The sequence below is a fragment of the Phycodurus eques genome, chromosome 6 (genome assembly GCF_024500275.1).
Source record: "Phycodurus eques isolate BA_2022a chromosome 6, UOR_Pequ_1.1, whole genome shotgun sequence".
Classification (NCBI taxonomy): domain Eukaryota; kingdom Metazoa; phylum Chordata; class Actinopteri; order Syngnathiformes; family Syngnathidae; genus Phycodurus; species Phycodurus eques.
Window position 1 is genome coordinate 27,435,518 of NC_084530.1, and position 21,881 is coordinate 27,457,398.

The window sequence follows — 21,881 nt, forward strand, 5'->3', positions numbered from 1 at the left end:
CGCTGTAATTGCCACCGGGATACACTAGTGGTCATATCAGTGGACCGGCCCACACACTATCATGTCGTGTTGGTGCCAGTGTTAATAAAAATAAAAAAAACATTACTGGTAATTCTACTAGTGCACAGAATCGTCTGTGCACGAGGACAAAGAGCGTACTAGTACATGGGGCTGAAGCGGGATATCAAGCATGTTGAAAAACTGCTCAAAGAATAATAGCGATGAATATTTACTTCAAGACATGATGCTACACAGCACATAAACCCAATGAAAGGTGGCACAGTTACAGTCGAATACTTACGTTGGGCCCCTTCTATTGTGGAAACGCGAAGAAAATGCGGAAGTTGCGTGGAAACTAGCTTTCGGTTATCCCTTCTTAATGCAAAACACCAGTACATGTGATTACACTCATGTTTGCCTCTAGGCCCCCATCCTGTTGTTTTTAATCATCTGCTCTTCCGTCTTCCCCAGGGAAACATCTCATGACAAATACCGCAAAAATGCGGGAAAGGAGGCTTGATGAATGGATAATGTCGGTTTTACTGAAGCTCACTTTAAAGTGTCCCCAGGCCCTGGAGCATTTCCAGCACTGGAGCACTGTTGGCCACTGCCTCTTATCCTCAGAAAAAAAAGATTGAAAGGAGATGATGAAATATAGAATCTCTTTGGCATGTGGTACAGTCTTCCCCTCATTTGCTGCGGCAGTCCGTAGGGCTTTCCTTCATGTTCGCTTAGAATAAACCAATTTTGGCGGTGGATGCCGATCTCCCTGAGCCTCTAATATCTGCAGCACAACAGTGGAACCTCCGAAGTGGAACCCAATCCACTTGGGTCGAATTCCATGGTGTTCTAATTTCTACCAATTTCTCCTAGGTGTTGTGACAATCTTTTGAATCACTGCAGTGGAAACTCGAAAACACCCAAAGTCTTTTGTCGCTTTATTCCTGCCTGCTGTGAGAGAGGTGGTGCGCATGGAGTGCGGTAGGTATACAAGATCTTCCGACTATAACATGGCAGTTGCAACACTATAATAATAACATTGGATCATAACATCCATATATATATGTTCTTGGCTGTGCTCTGCTGAGGTGCACGCAGTATAAAGAAATGCTTTAAGCAAGACAGGAGGTGATTAAAGGCTGTGAAAATTGGGGAAGTTGTTAGCAAGCACGCTGATTTGAGCTCGAAGGGGAAACAATTGGCCAAACAAGCGCCAAAGAAACGAGGAAACAAAAGGAGCATGCGAGCCAGACCACTAAGGGGCACGGGGGTGGTGGGTGGTGGGGTCGGTGTATTGAGGGGCGGTGAGAAAAGTGCTCCTGCAAATTTATTGAAAGAACACAAGCCGAAGAAACAAGCATACATTCAATCAAAACTGGAACGGCGCTTCCAATTCTCTGCGTCTACGAGAGAATAAAATTCAACGATCCCACTATAGATAACACTATCATTTCTTTAAACACCGTGCTTCATGGTTCAAGTGGCACACTGGACAAAAATGGTAACAAGTTGTTAGAGAGATGCTCGTCTGCTTGCCGGCTACTGTCAAGGTGCCCGCGAGCAAGCCATCGTCCCCACCGCCTCCGCTCAAGTATTGCAGCACTCTTTGCGCACCTCTTTTCACTCTGAATCGCTACTTGCGTGCGCCATGTCTGTTATCTGGTCCTGTGTGTGGTGCGTACGCACATCAGAGCCGGATTGGAATTTTCCCTTGGGGGACACAAATACGTATATTAAATCACAAAAGAAAATCGAAAACCTTCAAATTGTTTCAGACAAACTAATAATCCATGATCCTAACTGCTAGTTCCGTTCTGGCACAACGTAGAGTGAATATAAAAAGTCTACTGAGCCCTCTTGTAAGGCCATGAATTTCCTAGAAATTTCTGGCAAAATCTACCAAACACGTGGAAAAAGGTGTTGTCGTCCAATGAAACCAAGGTTGAACTTCTTGACCGTAATTCCAAAAAGGATGTTTGGTCCTACCTGTTGTGAAGAAGGTTGCGGCAGCATTATGCTTTGGGGCTGTTTTGCTTCAGCTGGAACTTGAGCCTTAGTCAAGGTGGAGGGAATGAGTAACAGTTCCAAATACTAGTCAGTGTTAGCACAAAACCTTCAGGCTATTTGGGGTGAATGTGAGGAATAGTGGCAACTGTGTGTTGGTTCCCGTTTATCATCACTTTGAACTTGATTGGTTCATTCTTTACACAGCCACATGCCATGCCCACCTCGAAGATGCTGTGCTCACTTGTACTTTTTATATCTACTGGGAAAAACAAAACAAAAAAACAATGTCGATGTGTACCGTAATCACAATCATCTTTATTTTCCAAGTATGTCCAAAAAAAAACCCACAAGGAATTTGTCTCCGGTAGCCGTTCTAGTACGACAACAGACAAGTCAATTGACAGAGAACACAGTTCTCACTCACAGTTCTCGCAGTCACTGAGCAAGAAAGGGTTGCTAGTTATCTGGTAATGCCGGTACAATCAACATGATCGTTCATCCCACCGGCTGTCATGAATAAAGACTCGAAATAACGCGGCCATTTTAAGCAATGCTGTGTTGTATTATGAAGTCTTGCGATGTGGATAAATTCAACACTTGTGTGCACAATTTGAATACAACTGGTTTCTTTGCCAGGAATCCTTCGCGCTGATAGACAGTACGTACCACAATCTATCTACTTGGGTGCTGAGTGCCTTTTTACTTACAGCAGCATGACAAACTCAGTGAAACAACGACTAACCCCACAAAATAACTTCTTCTGGGAAGCCTTCTGGGAGTGTAGTGGATGAATGACAAAAAGGGAAGAGCTGAGTGATGAGGGAACCTCATGACTTTGTCAGCAAAAAAAAAAAACAACAACAACACATGAGTTAGCAGAGCGTCCACCTTAGTTCAGTTGTGCGCGAGCCGGAGCAGCTGGAGTATGATATAGAGCAGGTGGAGCTCTGTCTTCCCTCGCTCTCGCACTAATCCATCTGGGGTGCCTTTGAAATCTAATTTGCAGCAGCTTTATTTCCATCACGCTACACTTTGTGAGACCACATCGCGAGGAACGCGCATTCAGCACAAAAACATGACAATGCAAAAAAAAAAAAAAAAATGTGTTCCATGATGTCCACGCTAGTTAAATGGAGCAAGTGCATTCCTCACTTATGCATAATGAAGGACGGTCCAAAGTGCATAACAGAGGTATCAGTGATTAACTGACACAAATATGCATTTTTGGGGGGATTTTGTATGCCAACTCAGCACCTTGCTTTTCTCTGCTTTTTCCTTTACGGATTTGCACTATTCACATTTTCTTCTCATCTCAACCACCCTTACAATCATGAGACATCGGACTGATACAAACCTATTATAGAACTACAGTGCGTGATGAAACACTGGGATACCGCAATACACGTACATTTCTAGTCATTATGTGGCTCGGTTCAGGTCTGCTATGCATTATCCTCAAGGGACTTCCTAATTGGTAAGAAAGTTGTGTTCGTACAACAACTGTAATCATGCTGTTTTATGCTAACAATACGTGCTATTTAGTGCCGTAGTAAAGACCGCAAAAATTTTGTCATGTAGCGAAGACCGAGTCTTTGAGGAGAAGAGACCAATTCAAGAACAAGGCAATGAGGCCGTGTCGAGAACAAGACGAAGACCGAACCAAGGCCAAGTCAAAGTGAGACTGCGTTAAGAACTAGATGAGGTCAGGTCGAGACCAAGTTCAGACAAAGACGGCATGAGGCCAAGTCAATGAGAAACAGAGTAAACAACAGGAGCGAGGCCACAAGTCGCTGTAGAAATGGACAAAGTTGGAGAAAATCAATTAACAAGGTATTGTCAACGCATTGGTGAAGCAGTTTTGATCTTTACTGGTCTTGTAAATTAAATCCTTACTCTCAGACTGGGGCAAAACCAAGGTAAAATCCGATTGATTCCCATACTAGGCCCCCGGAAAAGGCCGGTCTCGAGGACTACGATACTCTTGCCAACTTCCTGCAAGCTTTCTGCGCGAGTCGGTTGACAACAGTCTACTTCCAGTAACTCAACTCAACTTTATTTCGACATATGGTCACTTTAAAAAAAAGCAACAACTGCAGCTGTAACTAACTGCTGTACGTAATACATACTGAACATAAAAGACTATAACAAACAAACGTACTTCTTTAAAAACAACCTCCTGCAGCGGCAGACTCCGGAGTCACTGTCACAGTTGTTGCGTTGGCTGCCTGCTGTTCCTAACTAAACCGTTGCATCTTTTTAAAATTAGAATAAAATTTGGACCTGTACTACAACTTCCACCCTGGCCAAACAGTTAAGCCTTGTCCTCAGGTAGGCGCTACCGATCAACGCAAACTAGAACTAGTAGACATTCCAACAGCTTCTTCCCTCTTGCGATCAACTTCTTAAACACCTAACCTATAATTCCATTACAACAAGCTGGCAATTTTTTGACTTGAGTTCGTTGTCACATTTCTGTGGGGCCAATTATTTATTACTTGTGCACTCACTGTAGTTGTCTCGCCATGCTGCACTATTTGCATATACTGGCCACTCATGCCAGAGTAGCATCTGCTCCATTTGCACACTGATTGAGGAGTATCTGTAACATTTGCACAACCGACATTGTCCCAGATGATCGAACTACTCGTCACTTTAAACCGCATACACTCCTTGAAGTCTCAGCGCCCTTTGCACAATGGTCATTGCACCGGACTATTGCAATATTAGTCGTTCGAACTGCTCTAAGTGCTAGAGGACTCTGCATCTTTTTGCACAATTGTTTTTTGTCAATGTCTTTATGTCCCCAAAGTGTTCTGTAAATTGACTGTTTGTTGTACTAGAGCGGCTCCAACTACCGGAGACAAATTCCTTGTGTGTTTTGGACATACTTGGCAAATAAAGATGATTCTGATTCTGATTCTGATTCTGATTGTTTGATTGCGAAATCAAGGACACGAAAGGCCTCTAGGTGTAGGTGGTGGATCTGCTTGATTACAGCTCTCCATGCCCACAATGCAAGTGGATTGGGACACTTGACACTTTGCAACAAAGTTTCATGGTAATCAACTGTGTCATTTTTGTGTAAACCTACGAACAAACCGTGAATATCTCTCAGCTCTTGCTATCAAATAGTTGTCTAAAATCCAGCGTGCATGCACGTAATGGGATTGTGTTTTTCTTTGAAAGTGTAGCAGATGTATGCGTGCGCTGTCAGTACATAATGTATAAGGTACAGCCACCTGATAGCCCTACGGGCCAGGGCACAAACTCGCTAGTCGCTCCCTTAGTGGCCAATTACACGTACACACTGCACACTCCACAGCATATCACCACACTGGGCATGGTGCATCAATGCAAAAAAAAAAAAAAAAAGTCAACAGCCTAGTTGGTTTTACCCACGAACCGTAAATACATATCAGTATTGTACAATATTACAAGACAATGGCACTTGAATACATGCGGGCATGTTTTTGTGGGCAGCTAGACACACTCAGAAATCACCACACACACAAATATTGTGTCGATTGTCCATCTCAATTGCGAATTCAAGCGTCCATGTCATCTTGAGAGCCAGCTGCTACAGTCACGTCCACTGAGAGAAAGCTAAGAGTCGGGAATAAATACCGCGCTTCCTGCGTAATTTGTCAGGCTGTAAGTCAGACAACAGTGTGGTCCCTACAGACATCATTATATTGATCTTATCTTTATACCAGTGTCATTGCGAGAATCGATAGTGGCAGGAAGACAAAGGTTATTGGAGCGATGGAGGCTGAACAAAAGATTCCAGACCACAATGTGTGAATCACCCGCTTTTGCGCCTGCTTGAAATTACAATCGTGAATGGAACAACTGCACATCCGTCATCAATCATCGGGATGCGAGCAGCTCCACGAGCCGGGTGATTGATGACATTTATGGCAACAAAACAGATTTTGAATAGAATGTACCGAGCCAAGCCACAGGGTTCCCGCCCCCCTCCCCCCAACAAGGTATATTTACATCCATCCGTCAACATCCTGAATGTGTGTGTTTGCACAAAAGTTGTAAATGTCAGCAGAAACGTGGAAGCATGTTGACGCAGGGCACACAAAAAAAGATGCGCGCTGACACGACGCCGCAGACGTCGAGGCGGATCAATATAGGCAGTGACGAATAAATCAACAGGAGGATATCATTGCCTAATCCACGCCGGATGCAATTATAGCACATACAGTACATGGAGTGGCGTGAAGACAACACCGATGACAGGAGGGTTGTGAAATGTCATTGATAGCTTGTCGCAGCTGTCAATATAGGTCATTTCGAGCGCAACAGTTACACTTATGCTGTCCAGTGTGATTTATTCTGTGGGGCAGACAACAACACTACTCCAACATCCGTTGTTTGTTTTTCCCTCTTCCCTGTAGTATGAGTCTGTGTCTGTGCAGCCAACAATGGCAACCCTTTTAAATCTGCTGGAATTCATTTAGTAGTACAGCGGAACCTCGATTTAACAGACTTCGGATTTAACGGACAGACAATAGTGTCCGGTCGGAACTCAAAATTACTCCTCCCATGCACCAGCGAGGTAAGTCTGTAGAATTTTAATATGTTTAAAACATTTTTAAGCTTTTTAATATTTATTTACAGTAATTTTGTACTATATTGGGTGTTTTTAGGCCACGAAAAAAGTACCAAAAAAATATCTTTTTACTTTTAGGCCACAAAAAAAAAAAGTGATTCAATTTATCGGACAATCTGACTCAACGTACGTCCACTCCCCCTATTAGTCAGTTAAATCGAGGTTTCACTGTACCAATACCATTAATTCAGTTTATCGTCATTACATTATTACTACTACATTATTACTATTACAATGGGCCCCTGCATATTTGCGGTTTGGCACTCACGGACTCACTTATGCCTGGATTTTTTTCCAAATATCGATTTTTTTAAAATTTAGTTACATTTTTTTCCTCTCTTTCTTTCTTTCTTTCTTTTCTTTTTTGAGGATGAACCAACCCCCCAAAATATTGGTGGTTTATCCCTGGTTATTCAAGAATTTCTGGGGGTTAAAAAAAAAACACCAATGCAATTATCCGCAATAATAATAAAAATGCAATTTTCCAATGCAACTATGATTATAATTACATTATTATCCACAGATTTTCGCTATTCGCTGTCTGGCCCGGTGGTGCTCCACTCCACTGTAATACAGTACAGACTGCTTCCTTATACCGGCTACAAACCCTCGCTGTGAGGTTTTTTTTTTTTTTTTTTTTGAAAGAACAGTTTAGTTGTATTAACTTTTAAGTACAATAATTTGTAACTTTAATCTTTAAGTTAGCTGTGCATTTTAATCATTTGAGTACAATTTTCATGTGCCATACATGAATTGAATCATTATTATAGTAAAGTTCTTTTTTTAATATATATTTAAGTGCAGTGGTAATGTTCAAAGTGCACCTAATGTTATAGTGGCTTACAATAATAATAAATTGAATTAAATTCTCTGCGACTGACCTCTGGAGCTCCTTGACAGACATGGAGATCTTGAGGTTGTGTCCCAGAACGTGGAGTGTGGCGAGGATGTCGGCCCACTGGACCATCTCTCCCAGAGGACCCCCTTTAAGCACCTTGGGGCTGAAAACGTCGCCAGACTCCTCTGTTAGGAACCCCACGTGGATTAAGATCTGCAAAAAAGGGCAGAAACACACATTCTTGTGAAACTTAAGGGTCAGGTTTACGAAGATCCCACATCGCAGACTTCATAGTGAACGTTCAACTCACCCTGACAGATTGCGCGCGCTGTTGGTAACGGGTATAAAAGTGGCGGACACTGATATATTTAAAAGACGGTTTCACACTTTAGTGACTGATGGTTTTCACCATAGAACATTTGGGAGAACAGCTGCCTTTCAGGCGTGCTATTTAAAGACGCATAAATCAGCCTCCGCAATTCTGCCCGAGTTTGATAAATCACATTGCATGTGCTAAATGAATTTCAAATCGCATATACTCGTTCCACAAGATGCAAAAGGAAACTGTACGGCAAGTTTATGACTTCTTTCGTAGACAGTTTGCATGCAAGTTTGTGGCCGCTTTCATACTGTTTGTAGTTTCTATATTTGTGCTGAATGAAACTAAGGAGAAGCAAATATGGGTCACTCCATAATGACACGGTACAGTATTGTATAAAACCTGATTATGATTGTGATATTCACTAACGTAATAGAAGTGAAAATTGCTTGATAACATTGCTGATGATTTATGCACAACACAAAAGAAAAGGGCTTTTGGCTGCTAGAAAAAGAGTGCATGTTTCTCAATAATTGAACAGTGACGACAGTAATTAAAAGAAATGTTTGAATGTAACACAATTACTTGGCACATTACAGTTTCATTAAAACATCATTTGTAAATTCTTGCTCTTTCGCCCATTAATTTAAATTGCAGAAAAAAAGCATAATAAATTGCAAAAAAAAGGAGAATTAACATTATTAATGAAGTATTCATATACTGTAAATGTTCACACCAAGTTTGTTGAAAGGTAAGCTGCCATTTTAATGACTTTGGGGATTACAAAAATGAGAATTTCAGATGGAAAAGTTAAATTTGACAAATCCCCAGTGACTAACCTCCTCATGCTTCATGAGACAAGCAAGTCCAGTGCTTCTGCAAGTGTATGTCAATGTGTATGTAGGAATATCCATTTGACCACTGCAAGCAAAAAAATACCTATATATATATATTTTTTTGTTTTGTTTGTTTTTTTGTTTTGTTTTTTCTGCACCTGCATAATCATCGCATCCCAGCAAGAACGCAGCAACATGTTGCTTTTCAAACTGGATTAGACCGGGCCATGTCCGAGCCTTGCTCTGTGAAGTAATCCTGATTAGCCAACGCAGCGTGAGCACCTCCCGCTACTCGCCGGCAAGCGGGGTGCGTTTCTTTCGGCGTGTATTCCTGATGAGCCCCGGTCCAAAATGTGTGTTCATAATTTGGACGGGTCTTAAATCGACCTCTGTCTGCCTGCTCGTATGATGATAACGCGACGCCTCGCCTATTTATACGATTCTGACATACAACTACATTGGAGCCTTTTATGTCAGGCGCCAAACCGCTATTACGCACCAATGGAGGTAGCACATGTTATCTGTCCTGGCTGCTCAGAATATCGTGAGTACATATACAGCGGTACCTTAATTTACGGGTTGAATTTGTTCGATGACCAAGCTTGCAAATTCAATCTGCTTGCATTCCAAATCAATACTCCCCATTGAAATGAAGTGAAATGCCATTAATCCGTTCCAGCCCACCGAAAAAAGAAAATGAAAATTTTATGTGAAGCATTTATGTTTTTTTTTGTTTTTTTTTTTTTCAAAGGCTGATTGGAGTAGTCAGGTGAATGTGGTTTTTACGTTGTCACACTATTTTACATCGACATTTATAAAGACGTCACAAGTTGTTGTATTGATCGTGAGGTGGATTTTTTTAACATTGACATAAGGTTCATAGGAAATTAACCAATCAATTAAACCTGACTTTGGAACAAACAATGGAGCAGATTAATTGAATTTCCATTATTTTCCATGTTGTGTGTCATATGTGCAGGGCAACTGCTAGCTCACGTTGTAAACACAAACCAATATGAAACATGGACGATGGTCTGTGTGTGTGTCATAGTGTGTTTGTGTGCGTGTGTGCGTAAACAGGAGTTGTCAAGCTCCACCGAGAATCCAGCTGGCATGGAAAAATCCGCCAATTTAATAAGTCGGCTCTATCGGCTCGTGCTTCATAAAGAGAAAAAAAAAAAAAAAAGGATAAGTGAAATTTAATTACAGTTATGGTGGCAGATGGCGAGTGACAACCCATGGCAGCAGTGCCATTACTTTATGACGCCAACGTGGTGAGGTGGTATGGCACAAAAAGCGGGCAAATAGTTCCTCTCAAGAAAACACGGAAATGTTACCTCTCTTATCGCAGAGAATTGTTATGTGTCAATGTCTTTATGTCCCCAAAGTGTTCTGTAAATTGACTGTCTGTTGTACTAGAGCGGCTCCAACTACCGGAGACAAATTCCTCGTGTGTTTTGGACATACTTGGCAAATAAAGATGATTCTGATGATTCTGAGAAGGGATGGATAGCAAGACCAGACGCAAACTACGGGTGTGAGCGTTTTACTGTTTTAACGCGAGGACTTCACCATGTAGATAGCTTGTATACTTGCTCCTTGTATAATATACGAATAGAATGTTGCTAAAGCCGCACTTTTGCATTGCATCCTAACCTGCCAAAGCCACTGAGGCGAGGGGGGAAAAAAAAAGATATTGATATTTTCATAAATATGCTCACGTTTCTCAACAAGCACTTATCCTACATATAAAATCAAATCATCTAGTCTTTTGTCATAAACAAGCATAAGCTGTATAGGACTTTTCATTTTAGTGGGTGTTTTTACAGAGTATGTGTGTGTGCGTCTGTGTGACCCTCGTTGAAGGTCAGAACAGTGTGATGGAAATGCACAGGTGGCAACCCAAGCTGGCACAGTCAAACGACACCACTTCGCCTTCTCTCATCTTCTTTCACTCTGAAAATCTTGGCCATTGCTCAATATCCAGTATAATATCCTATCAGGATAAAGAATAGTACTGTTATATTGTCCGTCTCCATGCGTTGCTACATCGTTTAATTTGACAATAAATTTCAACTGGGGGTGGCGATAAACAGCTCAAAGCCTCTCTTTTGAAAAATTGCTCACTAATTGCCAAAGTGCAGCTTATTGTGAGTCTACGCTCACAAGTCAAAAAAAAAAATAATTTGCGAAAAACTCACAAGTCGAGTCACTTGTATCTCAAGACACCACTCTATATCCATCCATCATCCCTTTTCTGAGCCGCTTCTCCTCACTAGGGTCGCGGGCGTGCCGGAGCCCATACCAGCTATCATCGGGCAGCTGGTATGGTCTCCAGGTACACCCCAAACTGGTCGCCAGCCAATCGCAGGGCACATACAAACAAACAACCATTCGCACTCACATTCACACCTACGGGCAATTTCGAGTTTTCAATCAACGTGCATGTTTTTGGGATGTGGGAGGAAACCGCAGTGCCCGGAGAAAACCCACGCAGGCACGGGGAGAACATGCAAACTCCACACAGGCGGGGCCGGGGATTGAACCCCGGTTCTCAGAACTGTGAGGCTGACGCTCTAACCAGTCGCCCACCGTGCCGCCACTCTATATCCATTTATTATTGTTATTTTTTTTTTATCTTATACCCTTACTGGAAACTACTGGGTTGTGTAATAAGGCTATGGTCACAATTTTTTAAACTTCAGCTTTACAGATGCCATGTCTCCTTGTGGGTGACCAGATGTCTCTTTGAGGTGTGGTGTTCAGTTGTTCAAATGGACAACACGCCCACGTTTAATTGGGGGCACTTCGTCTACAGTATTTTATTTCAGCAAATATTTCATTTCTCATCCTTGGCTAAATCAACCAAAGCCCTTTTACTTGTATTAATCCTTCTATTTCCACCTGGAAACGTATTCTACCACATAATGCGCACTAGACGAGCTGACTCTGAGGTCAGCCAAGTCTCCAAAGACCAGACTCTTGAAGATACAAAATATAATCAGCTTCCACAGATGCTTCAAGGTCACTCGACAAAAAAGAAAACTTAAGTCTCAGAAGCAGCAGACGCACTGCAACTGGTTTGTGCAGTAAGGTTAATTTCTTATGATTTCTTTAAGCCTTGAATGGATCCTGTGATGTCCTGAAATACAGCAAAGGAAACAGCAATTTGCGTTGGAAAAATCCGCTCCATAATATTCTGCAAGTTGACTCTGGCTTTTTATTAAGTTCTCTATTCTGTGCATCTAAAGGTTACTTCGCCAGACACTTTTCACAGTTTCATACAGTAAATCCACCCCCCACATAGATACGTTTAAGCATGCAAGCATCTCAGCCCCTAATTCATTTTTCACTTATTTTCCAAAGTAAACCATCTCTGTAAACAGCTACTGTCTAGAGCTGGGGTGTGCAGACTTTTGTGCCCAAGTGCCACATTAGATTTTTTTTTTTTTTTGAAATGCATATGTAAAACACCTAAAGTTATTCATTTTTCATGAAATCAATTACATTTTTTATTATTAGATTGTTATTATATATTGTTATTTATGATGGAATTACAATTAACCAATTAGTTAATAAAATAAAAACAAAGGGTAAATTCGCAATATTTATTATTTTATTATACAAAATAAATAAATGGACCAATTAGTTGATTAATATATAAATTAAAAAATGAATAATGAGTTATCTTAAAAATATATATATATATATTTTCCATAACCATTTTTAGGGGATAGGAGATTTTCTTCATTTCTTCAGGATACCGCTCTGAATCCAGAATTTTGCCAGTATCGGTTTTTGATCAACATGGTCATAGTGAAGGGGTTGGCGTTCAAAAGGTTTGTATCCAGAAGAAACGACAATCTCCATTTTTAATACTTTTCGTAATCTTAACATTGCCCCTGTGGTTACCGATGCTGCAACATTTTCCACATTCCAAAGCTTCTGGGAGATGGATAGAAATCCGTCCGAAATAAAAGTACAGACAGAAGACTCGACGTGTATCTGTATTGAATGCAGGGCATACATGAGCCTTAAGACGTGGCTTGTGTCCTCGACAAAAAGTTAAGCAAAGTGAATCACAAGAGAAAAGTTCGGGGTCAAATTTAATTGCAACGGATCATCGTTGTACTTTCCAGCGTCGCTGGGAGGAAGGATTAATTAATTCGTACCTTCATTATCTTCAACACTTCTCTTACTAGGGAAAGACAAACTTTGAGTGTGCAGGAAAGGTCCGTTATTGGGAGAGATTGCCAGCCAATAACAGGGCTAATACCACAAGCACATTGGCACTACTCAGTGGCGGACCGTTCATTTAGTATCTGAGCCTTCAGAGGGCAAAATTTAGAAACCATCCAAACGCAATATAATCATCTGGAGCAGCTCAGGATCAATATTCAACTACTAACGTGACAAAAATCTCAAAACAATGAAAGAAAATACATTATACTCACCAGAAATGCTGGATATCTAATGTATTGATGGATGCAGATCGCTACATATGTGTTTTGCTCGTCAAACTTGGCTGTAACAAGTTTTTCTCTGACCACCCAATCAGAGGACAGAAAAAATGCTGATGTCATCCAGGACCAGCGCTCTGGTTATGTGAGGAACAATTTGAAATCTGACTGAAACAGTCCCATTGCTAATATCAAGTAGTTTCAATTACAACAGCCAGCGAGCGCTACTGATTCTGAAGGCTCCGGGCAGATTACATTGACCTGGCAGCACATCTGAAATTTAACTGGACCAAAAAATAAATAAATCTAACATCCGCATGCACGTACTGGAAGCAGTGCAGCCAAGAGAAACACTATGAAACTAAAGCAGTAGACTGTCTGGAATAAATTCCTACCATTTCATTGAATAAATATCAGAATTTAAGAGTGCTTCTGATAGGGTTTCGGCCTTGCAGGCTCTGACTTCAAAGCAGAGATGGGAGTAATTCACAAGCGAGTCTCAAGGCATTGTGGGAAAGCAAGCCGAGCCATGCAATCTTGCTCCAGTCGCAACATATATTGGAGTGGTAATAAAATGTTTTTTTCACGTTCCCCCCATAAATAACACTAAAAAAAGTATTCACACCTTATAAAAGCGATTGATTGAATTTATTGCACTGAATTGTTTTAAAGTCGTATTTCAAACTCAATTTAACTGAACTTTATTTCCCGACAAACTTTGCTGTGTACTTTGCGATGAAAGCCTTTTAACACCTACGGTTCTTAAGAGAACACAATTAAGCAAATGCCAAGACTGTTTTCTGTTGCTCAAATAATAATAATTAGATGTGTACCTAACGGGCTAAATAAAGGAGAATTAAAGAGATTCACAATTAAGGGAATAATACATGAGAAAAATTTTGCCATCCTTCAAAAAAAAAAAAAAAAATTAACAGTAATGTGAACAAAATCTGCATTCCTCCTGTGTCCTCCACTGTAATGAAATCACTCAGCCGGATTTATTTAGAAGCACTGACTCTGGACAATTGACAACTGTGGTTGGATTAAAGGTTATGTTTCATATGCTGTGGTCTCAATTTTAAAATCATAGTCCAGACAGCTTCATCAAATGACATTTTGATGGTGACACTTCAATAAACTTTATAAATAAAATTAAAATTACTTTATAAACTTTATAAATAAAATTAATATTCACACCTAGCTACTCAAAAAAAAAAAAAAGTAAAAAGACTCAAAAGAGAGCGAGAGAGACATTCAGCATACAGGCGGCAAATCGATTTCATAGAGAAGTCCCAGGATCAAACCTTCTTGCTTCTGACACCCTGCCACCCGCAATCACAAGCACGCTTCTACTTGCGATGACTGTGACGAACCGCCAGCGACAGCAAGACTAACCCGCGCAAACACACCAACATCTGTTTGTGAGATAGCGGCGGCTCATCGTGAGGCATTTAGGCGCTTCACGCGGCCACGATGGGGAGCAACGAAGCCCCTCAGTGCGCCGTGAGAAAGGCAAACATCCATCAAAGTGACAGGCAACTACGGCTACACTTGTTAACTAACTTTAGGAAGAGATTGAGGTTTAGGGCGACGCAAAAATGTGTTCATGAACTGCTTTCTCACAAAAACTTGTTCATTCATCTTCATTTTCTGGGCCAAAACCTAATGTAGCCACAGCATAGTGAGGGATTCAATCTAAATTGTAGTGGTTTCAGCAAGTTAGGGGCTTTTTTTTTTTTTTTTAACTGACCGTTTGATCAAGTCATCCTTCAAACGACACCCCAAGTGTCATGGTTTAACTAGTTTTTAATGAAGCCAGCATTTTAATGAAGCCGGCAGCCGCAAAGCTTCAGGACCCCCTCGCACCCATTCAGTCGTCCTTAATCCATTTTCTACTGCGCCTTCTTTCATACCATCCATCCCATTGTCCTCCCCCCCTCCCCCCCTTTGCACAAGTGCAGCTCGTCGTCTTTCGTCATAATCCCAATCACCATCATTATTATCATCATCATCGTTTGTGACCTCCTTTCATTTCATTGCTCATCTATCTTTGAGTCCTTTTTGTCTTTTTCTTCTCACAATAGGCCTCTGGCATGCGATATGTACTGGAGCCAAAATTAGATCATTATAACACTTGAATGCTTTATTATTTATCCACTTTAAAACAAAAACAGATTCTAGCTGACATGCACAAAGTGCAAGAAGTCAGGACGCTATGATGGGTGACAAGTTATTATTTGCTCTTTTTTTTTTATGATGCTGCCTATTAATGGATTGCTGCACAGCTCTCAGATACAACAGACCCATTATCAACATGACAAATAATTGTGTGCGAAGAAGACATGGATTGCATCCGTAAAGCTCAAGTTCACAGTCAAGTTTCTCCTTGACCCAAAAAGTCCACATACTCAATCAGTGCTTCTTGCCAAACAGTTAAAATCTATATATTGTCAAAGAATGTCCAAATTAAAAGGACATTTGGTTCACAAAAAGATGGTCAAGAATATGTGGATTACAAATCATTCATTAATTCCAAGAACAATCGACACTATGAAGCTAAGCCTGTGATTCGGACTGAAATGATGTCTAGAGAGTTGTTACGATGGCTCGCTCCAAATAAACTTTGGGGCATATCTTGCAACATTTTGGTCAAACAACAAATTGTAAAAACAGACTACCACTGTCAATATCTCAATGAAATATATGTGGACTTCCATTTTTAATATTAAATCTGCTTTTTTTTTTTTAATCCATCAGATATTTTATTACAGTTTAGGATTGCTGCGCCACAAAAACAGCCGTTGCACAGAGTTAGGGTGAGAAAAACTCAAAAGGTTGCAACAGGGCCACAGCATCCCATCCATCATAGATCATCTACGCCACTTATGCCGTACAAGCGGGGTCACCCTGGACGAGCGCCAGTCAATCAGTGGGCAATAACGCTTCAACAGACAACTGGCCGCACGCATACTAATGTGTGCAAAGAGAAACGCTCAAATGAATAAACTCGAGTCAGACTTGCGTAAAGCGACGATTTTAGGACTAAAACGTATCGAAGACCCTGTCGAGTGAATTCAGAGATGTGTTTTCTCAGCACATTACAAACGTTTGGAGAGAATTGCTCTATGTAAAAGAGACTGCCGCTATTGAAAACAAAACAAAAAAACGTGTAATGACAGATCGCGGCGATCCTCCCTTGCTACCTTCTTCTGGTCCCTCCACCGGTGCGCCAGCTTAGCGTCGAGGCGGTTGGCAGCCGTCGCCCACTGCGGCGCAAGGCGACGGATTCTGCGCTTCATGAAGCTCAGAGACTCCTTTCCTGCGCCAATCTGGTCGAGTAACATGGACAGGTCGGTGCGGAAGGCAGCCTGGGAAAAAGGTGGATGGATGGAGAGAGTTAAATTTGATTCTGTCAAGTCGAACCAACCGTAGCCGCTCGGTCTGCAGCGGGTCTCAACTGTTATTAATGTTTTGAAATCAAAGTCACACACACCGAAGCATGGTCCTGTAATTGGTCCCACTCGACCCATACTTCAGTGTAAAGTAGCAGTATTTCAAATATTTATGACTGCACCGGAACGCCATTACTTGCACGACGGTCACGTTTAACGAAGCACCCAATGCGAGCACCATCTTATTTGCTGATTAATGGCCTGTCTGGTATAAATTAAACAGTCTATGAATTCATTTTCTCATTTTCAAAAGTTGTGAGCTCTCCACCCATGAAGCTTTTAAATTCGAAAAGTCAACCCTCCCTGCATTCACTGCACAGGTCTTGGCACTGTGTCTGCACATTAAATTAAGAGTTTGCACCTCCTGTAGACAATATGAGGCACAATGACAAGGGTGAACTGGGCCACATGACCTCTGAGTCAGCGATGAGAAAAAATAGAGCAGATGATGGATGGATGAGGCGTGTGTAATTAGTAGACTTTGAATAGGGTCAGATGAAAGTGAACTCGTATGAAGTAATGGGGACGGACCGCTCAAACTTTCCCGAGCATGAGCTATGCTTGCCCTCTTCTTGTTTGTAAGTTTCATGATCGATGACATCTCAAATTTCATTCTTCGCCGCCTCGTTAAGGATTTGTTATGACCATACCAGGGGTGTAAGTATGGGGGCAATCTATAAACCAAACACTACTGGCTACTTAAAATACATTTTAATCTACACAGTCGCCAATACCAGCCTAAACACGGCAGGGCCATTTTTCTTCAGAACATCGAGGCCGGCAGCTCTGACAAGCGTATCAATAACACACAAAAAATCCAAATGAAGGGATTAGCTGCAAGAGCAAACATCTAATATAGAAAAATTTTTTATTCGTGCCTGAACAAACTTTTTCCTGTTTTTTTCTTTCCCGACAACATAGCTCACTTGCTATATTAATTGGAATTCACAGTCAGATGGCTTCCACAGATCATCTACTTACAGACCCAAAACAGTAGTTATAGTCTTTCTCGCATAAAATTAAATGCGAGTGTAGTGAATTGTCAGCCAAGGTACAATAACCAAGATAAGATACACTCCAGCGCTTTTGCTGCTTTTCTGAAGGCATTGTTACCATGTTTAATTTAGTTGTGCCATTGAAGCGAGGCTTTAGACTGACGAAAAGGCTTGAACAGTCTTCTATTTATCTGTACCGCTGATTCTCAACTGGTGGGTTTGTGGGCCATTTTGGGTGGTTTGTGGATATTTAGGAAAAAAAATTAAAGGGGGTCCTGGGTCTCAAAACATTGCAGTATTATCATTTAAATCTTCTATCATCTTACAACTTGTGTCATCCTTGGGCGTTTACAGGAAGAGCAGAAGAAAAACAAAAACAAATGGGAGTTTTTGTAGTGTACAACTGAGGATAGATTCAACGGGGGGGAAAAACTAGGAGAATTCACAAATAGTGAAATAGGCAAATAGGTAGCAGTGCACTGTTCACCGGTTTCAAAGATTTTTATTTTTTCTTTATTGTGTTAAACTTAAAAAAAAAAAAAAAAAAAAAAAAAAAAAAAAAAAAAAAAGTGTTTCGCGACAAGCTTATTTATAGAATTTTTCATGATAAAAACAAACAAACGATGTGGTTTGTATACTCACAGGCCTCTTGGTGCCCTTAGCCTGGTAGACATGCTGGGGGCTGGCTTGGCTGCTGTGATTCCTCCAGGCCAGCGGGGGGCAGAACCACTCCACTTCACTCAGGTAGACGAGGAAGGAGCAGTCGGAGCCATCGACGCCGTAGAAGGCGTAGCAAGGGTCGGAGGTCCAGCGTGCTCGCATCCACTTGAGACACATCAACACATTAACGCTACATACTAGTGGCATAAGCCTACTCCCAAATTCAACACACATTCTTGGGGAAAAATAGCTCAGTGAGCAGCTCAATATGAATGCCTTTATTTGCTTTTTAGTATTTCTCTGTAATGCCAACACAGAAGGGTACCAGTGATGATAAAAAGAACAACAATGATGATGACCTTGCAAATGGAAATGTAATTTATGGAGAGGGAGGAAAGTGCCGCGCGTGTCTCATGTCTAGACTGCTCAGTATAATGTAGCTAAATTGACAATATGTGTAGAACATTCTGTTCTACACAAAGTGCCATAAAGTCTGGCACTTTAAAAAAAAAAAAAAAAAAAATTACTTCAGTTGCGCAATTTAAAAACAAAAGCTTTATTCTTTTTTTATTTATTCTTTATTTTGTAGCTTATGAAAACAAAAATCCACTGAAAACAACTGCTCAAGAAATTAGAATATTGCATAGGAAACAACCCAAATGATTTTTAATGTAGACAAAAGGTTGGAGTAGCCTTCTGACAATTATTTGACTCGCAGTTTTCTGAACAGGACATGCAATCTTTCTGAGATACAACGGGCTGTCAAGCAACACACTGACATCAACAAATATGCTCAGAAACTTCTGCAGTTGCAAAATTGGTTTAGTTTTTTTTCTTTTAAGCGCATCAAAGCCAGCAAATCCCTCCATCACAAATGCTAACAAACGTGAACAAAATATCAGCGGACGTGTGAATTAAGTCCACTGTTTTAGGAGTGGATTTCAACGCTTTGAGCAAAAGGATGCATGTGGCACGCGTGATAGTGACCGGTGTTCCGGATTGCTCCTGCTGGGCTCGACCTGCCCTGCTGGAAATTGATTAAATATGAATGAATATGAACACTGACGTGTACCAAACCCGCAGAACATGTGGATTACAGCTACCATGAATGGCAGAGACAGAGGTCGGCCAGACAACGCTGAGATTATCTCCGTTAAATCTTTTAATCACTGTATATCCCTAGTTAAAAAAGAAACAAATATCATTAAGGGAGCCACAAAAAATTCAATCTAGGAAAATTAACGATTGACACAGTAAATTTAACCAACAGTCGAAATCCAAATTAAGTCAGAATCGAAACTTACATCCACTTTTCCGGGACACTCCGGGTAGCGGGGGTCTTTGGGTACGTCGCACTGGCTTGATGTCCCATCTCTCACTGCTGAAAAGACATTTTGGGAACTTGAGCAACAGTTTATCAATACAGCAAAATCCTGCCTATTTGCGTGTTGTTGTTGTTGTTTTTCCCCCCACAGAATCAGATCACAAAAACCTGCCATTCATTCACATTAAGTACAGTCCAATTTTTGAAGTATACTTCAGTTGTATTTAACTTTTAAGCACATACATTTGCAGCCAATCTTTAGGAACTGTTTGTTTTTAAACTTTTATGTGCAATAAATTTTAAGTTAATTATTGAGATTTGTCCAAAACTGAACAAAATGTTGCACTACAGTATGGAATTTATTTATTATTATTATTTGTATTTATTTTTTTACTCTTTCATAGACAACAAGCGTTGTCACATGCTTGACGTCCGTGTATTTTTCAGCATTGAGGCGCTTTTCCCAGCTGAGTTAATTAATTACTGCCAATCAATCAATTTCAGTCACTCGTGTTAATTTGGCCAGTGTCCCTAAAAGGGCACTATTGGAGGAAGTAGTGTCGGGACAAAGGAACAAACATCCATTCCATTAGTAGTTTAAATGGAGATTTACAGATGAAATTTATGAACATTCAAAGGCCAGAAAGAAACAAGCGGACGTGAAGATGTTGGGTTGGCTGAGCCGTCGCTTGCTTAAATCCACCTTGGCAGCGCTTGACGAGTCAACTGGCAGCTCTCCAGCAACCGGCCCCTTTGGTGCTTTGTGGAGTTTGAACTAGCCACCTTCTTGTGCTTCCAAACTGAGCTAGTGTCAACCCCTAAGACACCAAGGCTTTGAAAAGTTATCTGAAATTTGTGTCCGCAGGCTCCATGGTCCCAGTGTTAATCTGGATAGATTGACGTTAATGATCCATACAGCAATTAATCAACATGATACTACCTTTCAGGTCATTTGACACACATTCTACAACACGGTCGCACCCAGAGGGGCTCCAGGTCAGCGCGCCGCAGGTTCGGTGCTCCTCACCTGCTTGTGGACGGACAGTGACAATAACCTTCACTTTGGCCACGTCACGCCAGTGCAGTGCACACTGCTCACTGGACCTTCCAGTGCATCTTAGCCAGTCATCCTCTGGTTACGCCAGCAAGTGCATTCGTGGCTCCACTGACTTGGATAAATGCCGCCTGACTGATGCTGATATAAAGCAGAAAACGGGAGTTGTTTTTGTGTACTGTACATGTAGTCTGTGAAGGCTGCCTTTCTGTGCTTTCTTCCTCTTTCAAGCTACAACCCCCATTCCTTCTCTCTTTCTTTACATTCCCTCGCTTAATGAAACGGAGACATTACTGCAAATCAGTCCCGCCCGTCCGCCCCCCAGGCCTTTCTCCATTTACTGAAATAAACATGCACAAACAAACATTCAAGATGAGGGTATTCACAGGTGAAATGCATTTGCTGTCCAAAACCGTACAAAAAGCATGACTGGCAATGTGCCTTTATCCGTTTAATTAACAAAGCAGCATTTTTATATGGTTTAGCTTTGATAAAACAATCAAAACAGCAAGAATGAACCTTCAAATCACTTTGAAACGATCTGCTGGTTGTGTTTGCTGTTGAGTTATCCCTCAATGGATTCATAAAACCAAAGGAAAACAAAATGAAATCAATTCCGAATTCCAGTCTGGATATTAATCAGTATTTTCAATGCCATTTATGTGAGTGTTGCATATACTGCATAAAGCACAGGGGGTCTTCGGTTTATGACAGTGTGACTTACGAGGTTATAAATGTTACACAACGAACTAGTTTGCAGCGGCGTAATACGTCTTTCATTTACTGTATGTCCAAACTGACTTTTATATTGGATTGTTTTATGTTTATGGCCTAGAAGCGTTTTTCTCCTACAAATATTGACTAAAATGATGACTTGACGACTGAGTTAGCGTAAATTCGTGATTGACTAATTTCGTCTTAAATCGAGGACCCCCACTGTAATTCATTTTAACGACTGTACCTTTGCCTTGCATGATGCTGGTTTGCAGTATCTGCTCCACTCTGACTGCCATGTTGGAGACATTCTGGGCAATAGTCTGGATCATATCCATCAGGCCAGCTGGTTGAAATCTGCAGACGCATATCAACACAAACACAAATGTCAGCTCAAGTAGAATTGGCCAAATTGGCCAAATACACTTGAGTTCCAAACCCCTCACATTTTTTGTCTCTCCCACAGGGTCAGGGGACGCAACGCTGCCACTAGAGCTCAGACTCGCCGTCTTAATCCCCATTCGCATTGACAATAACAAATGACTAGCGAAACATAATCGAATTATTACTCCTTGCTATTCCGAAATGAAGACGTGTCATT

General features: G+C 41.1%; 1 protein-coding gene across 4 annotated transcripts in view; it reads right to left on the reverse strand.

Annotated features, from left to right (window-relative positions):
* The window catches only part of LOC133404339 (alpha-1,6-mannosylglycoprotein 6-beta-N-acetylglucosaminyltransferase B-like), a 91,027-nt gene that overhangs the window by 26,599 nt on the left and 42,547 nt on the right, over positions 1 to 21,881 (reverse strand). For 3 of the 4 annotated variants that reach the window (XM_061680120.1, XM_061680119.1, XM_061680122.1), the window contains 5 exons: positions 21,528 to 21,637; positions 19,493 to 19,569; positions 18,171 to 18,353; positions 16,285 to 16,449; positions 7,510 to 7,679 (listed from right to left, as the gene is read on the reverse strand). In XM_061680120.1, coding sequence (XP_061536104.1) covers positions 7,510 to 7,679; positions 16,285 to 16,449; positions 18,171 to 18,353; positions 19,493 to 19,569; positions 21,528 to 21,637 — 705 coding nt within the window. The remainder of the gene's footprint in view (positions 1 to 7,509; positions 7,680 to 16,284; positions 16,450 to 18,170; positions 18,354 to 19,492; positions 19,570 to 21,527; positions 21,638 to 21,881) is intronic. The other variant, XM_061680121.1, reaches the window with a different exon arrangement.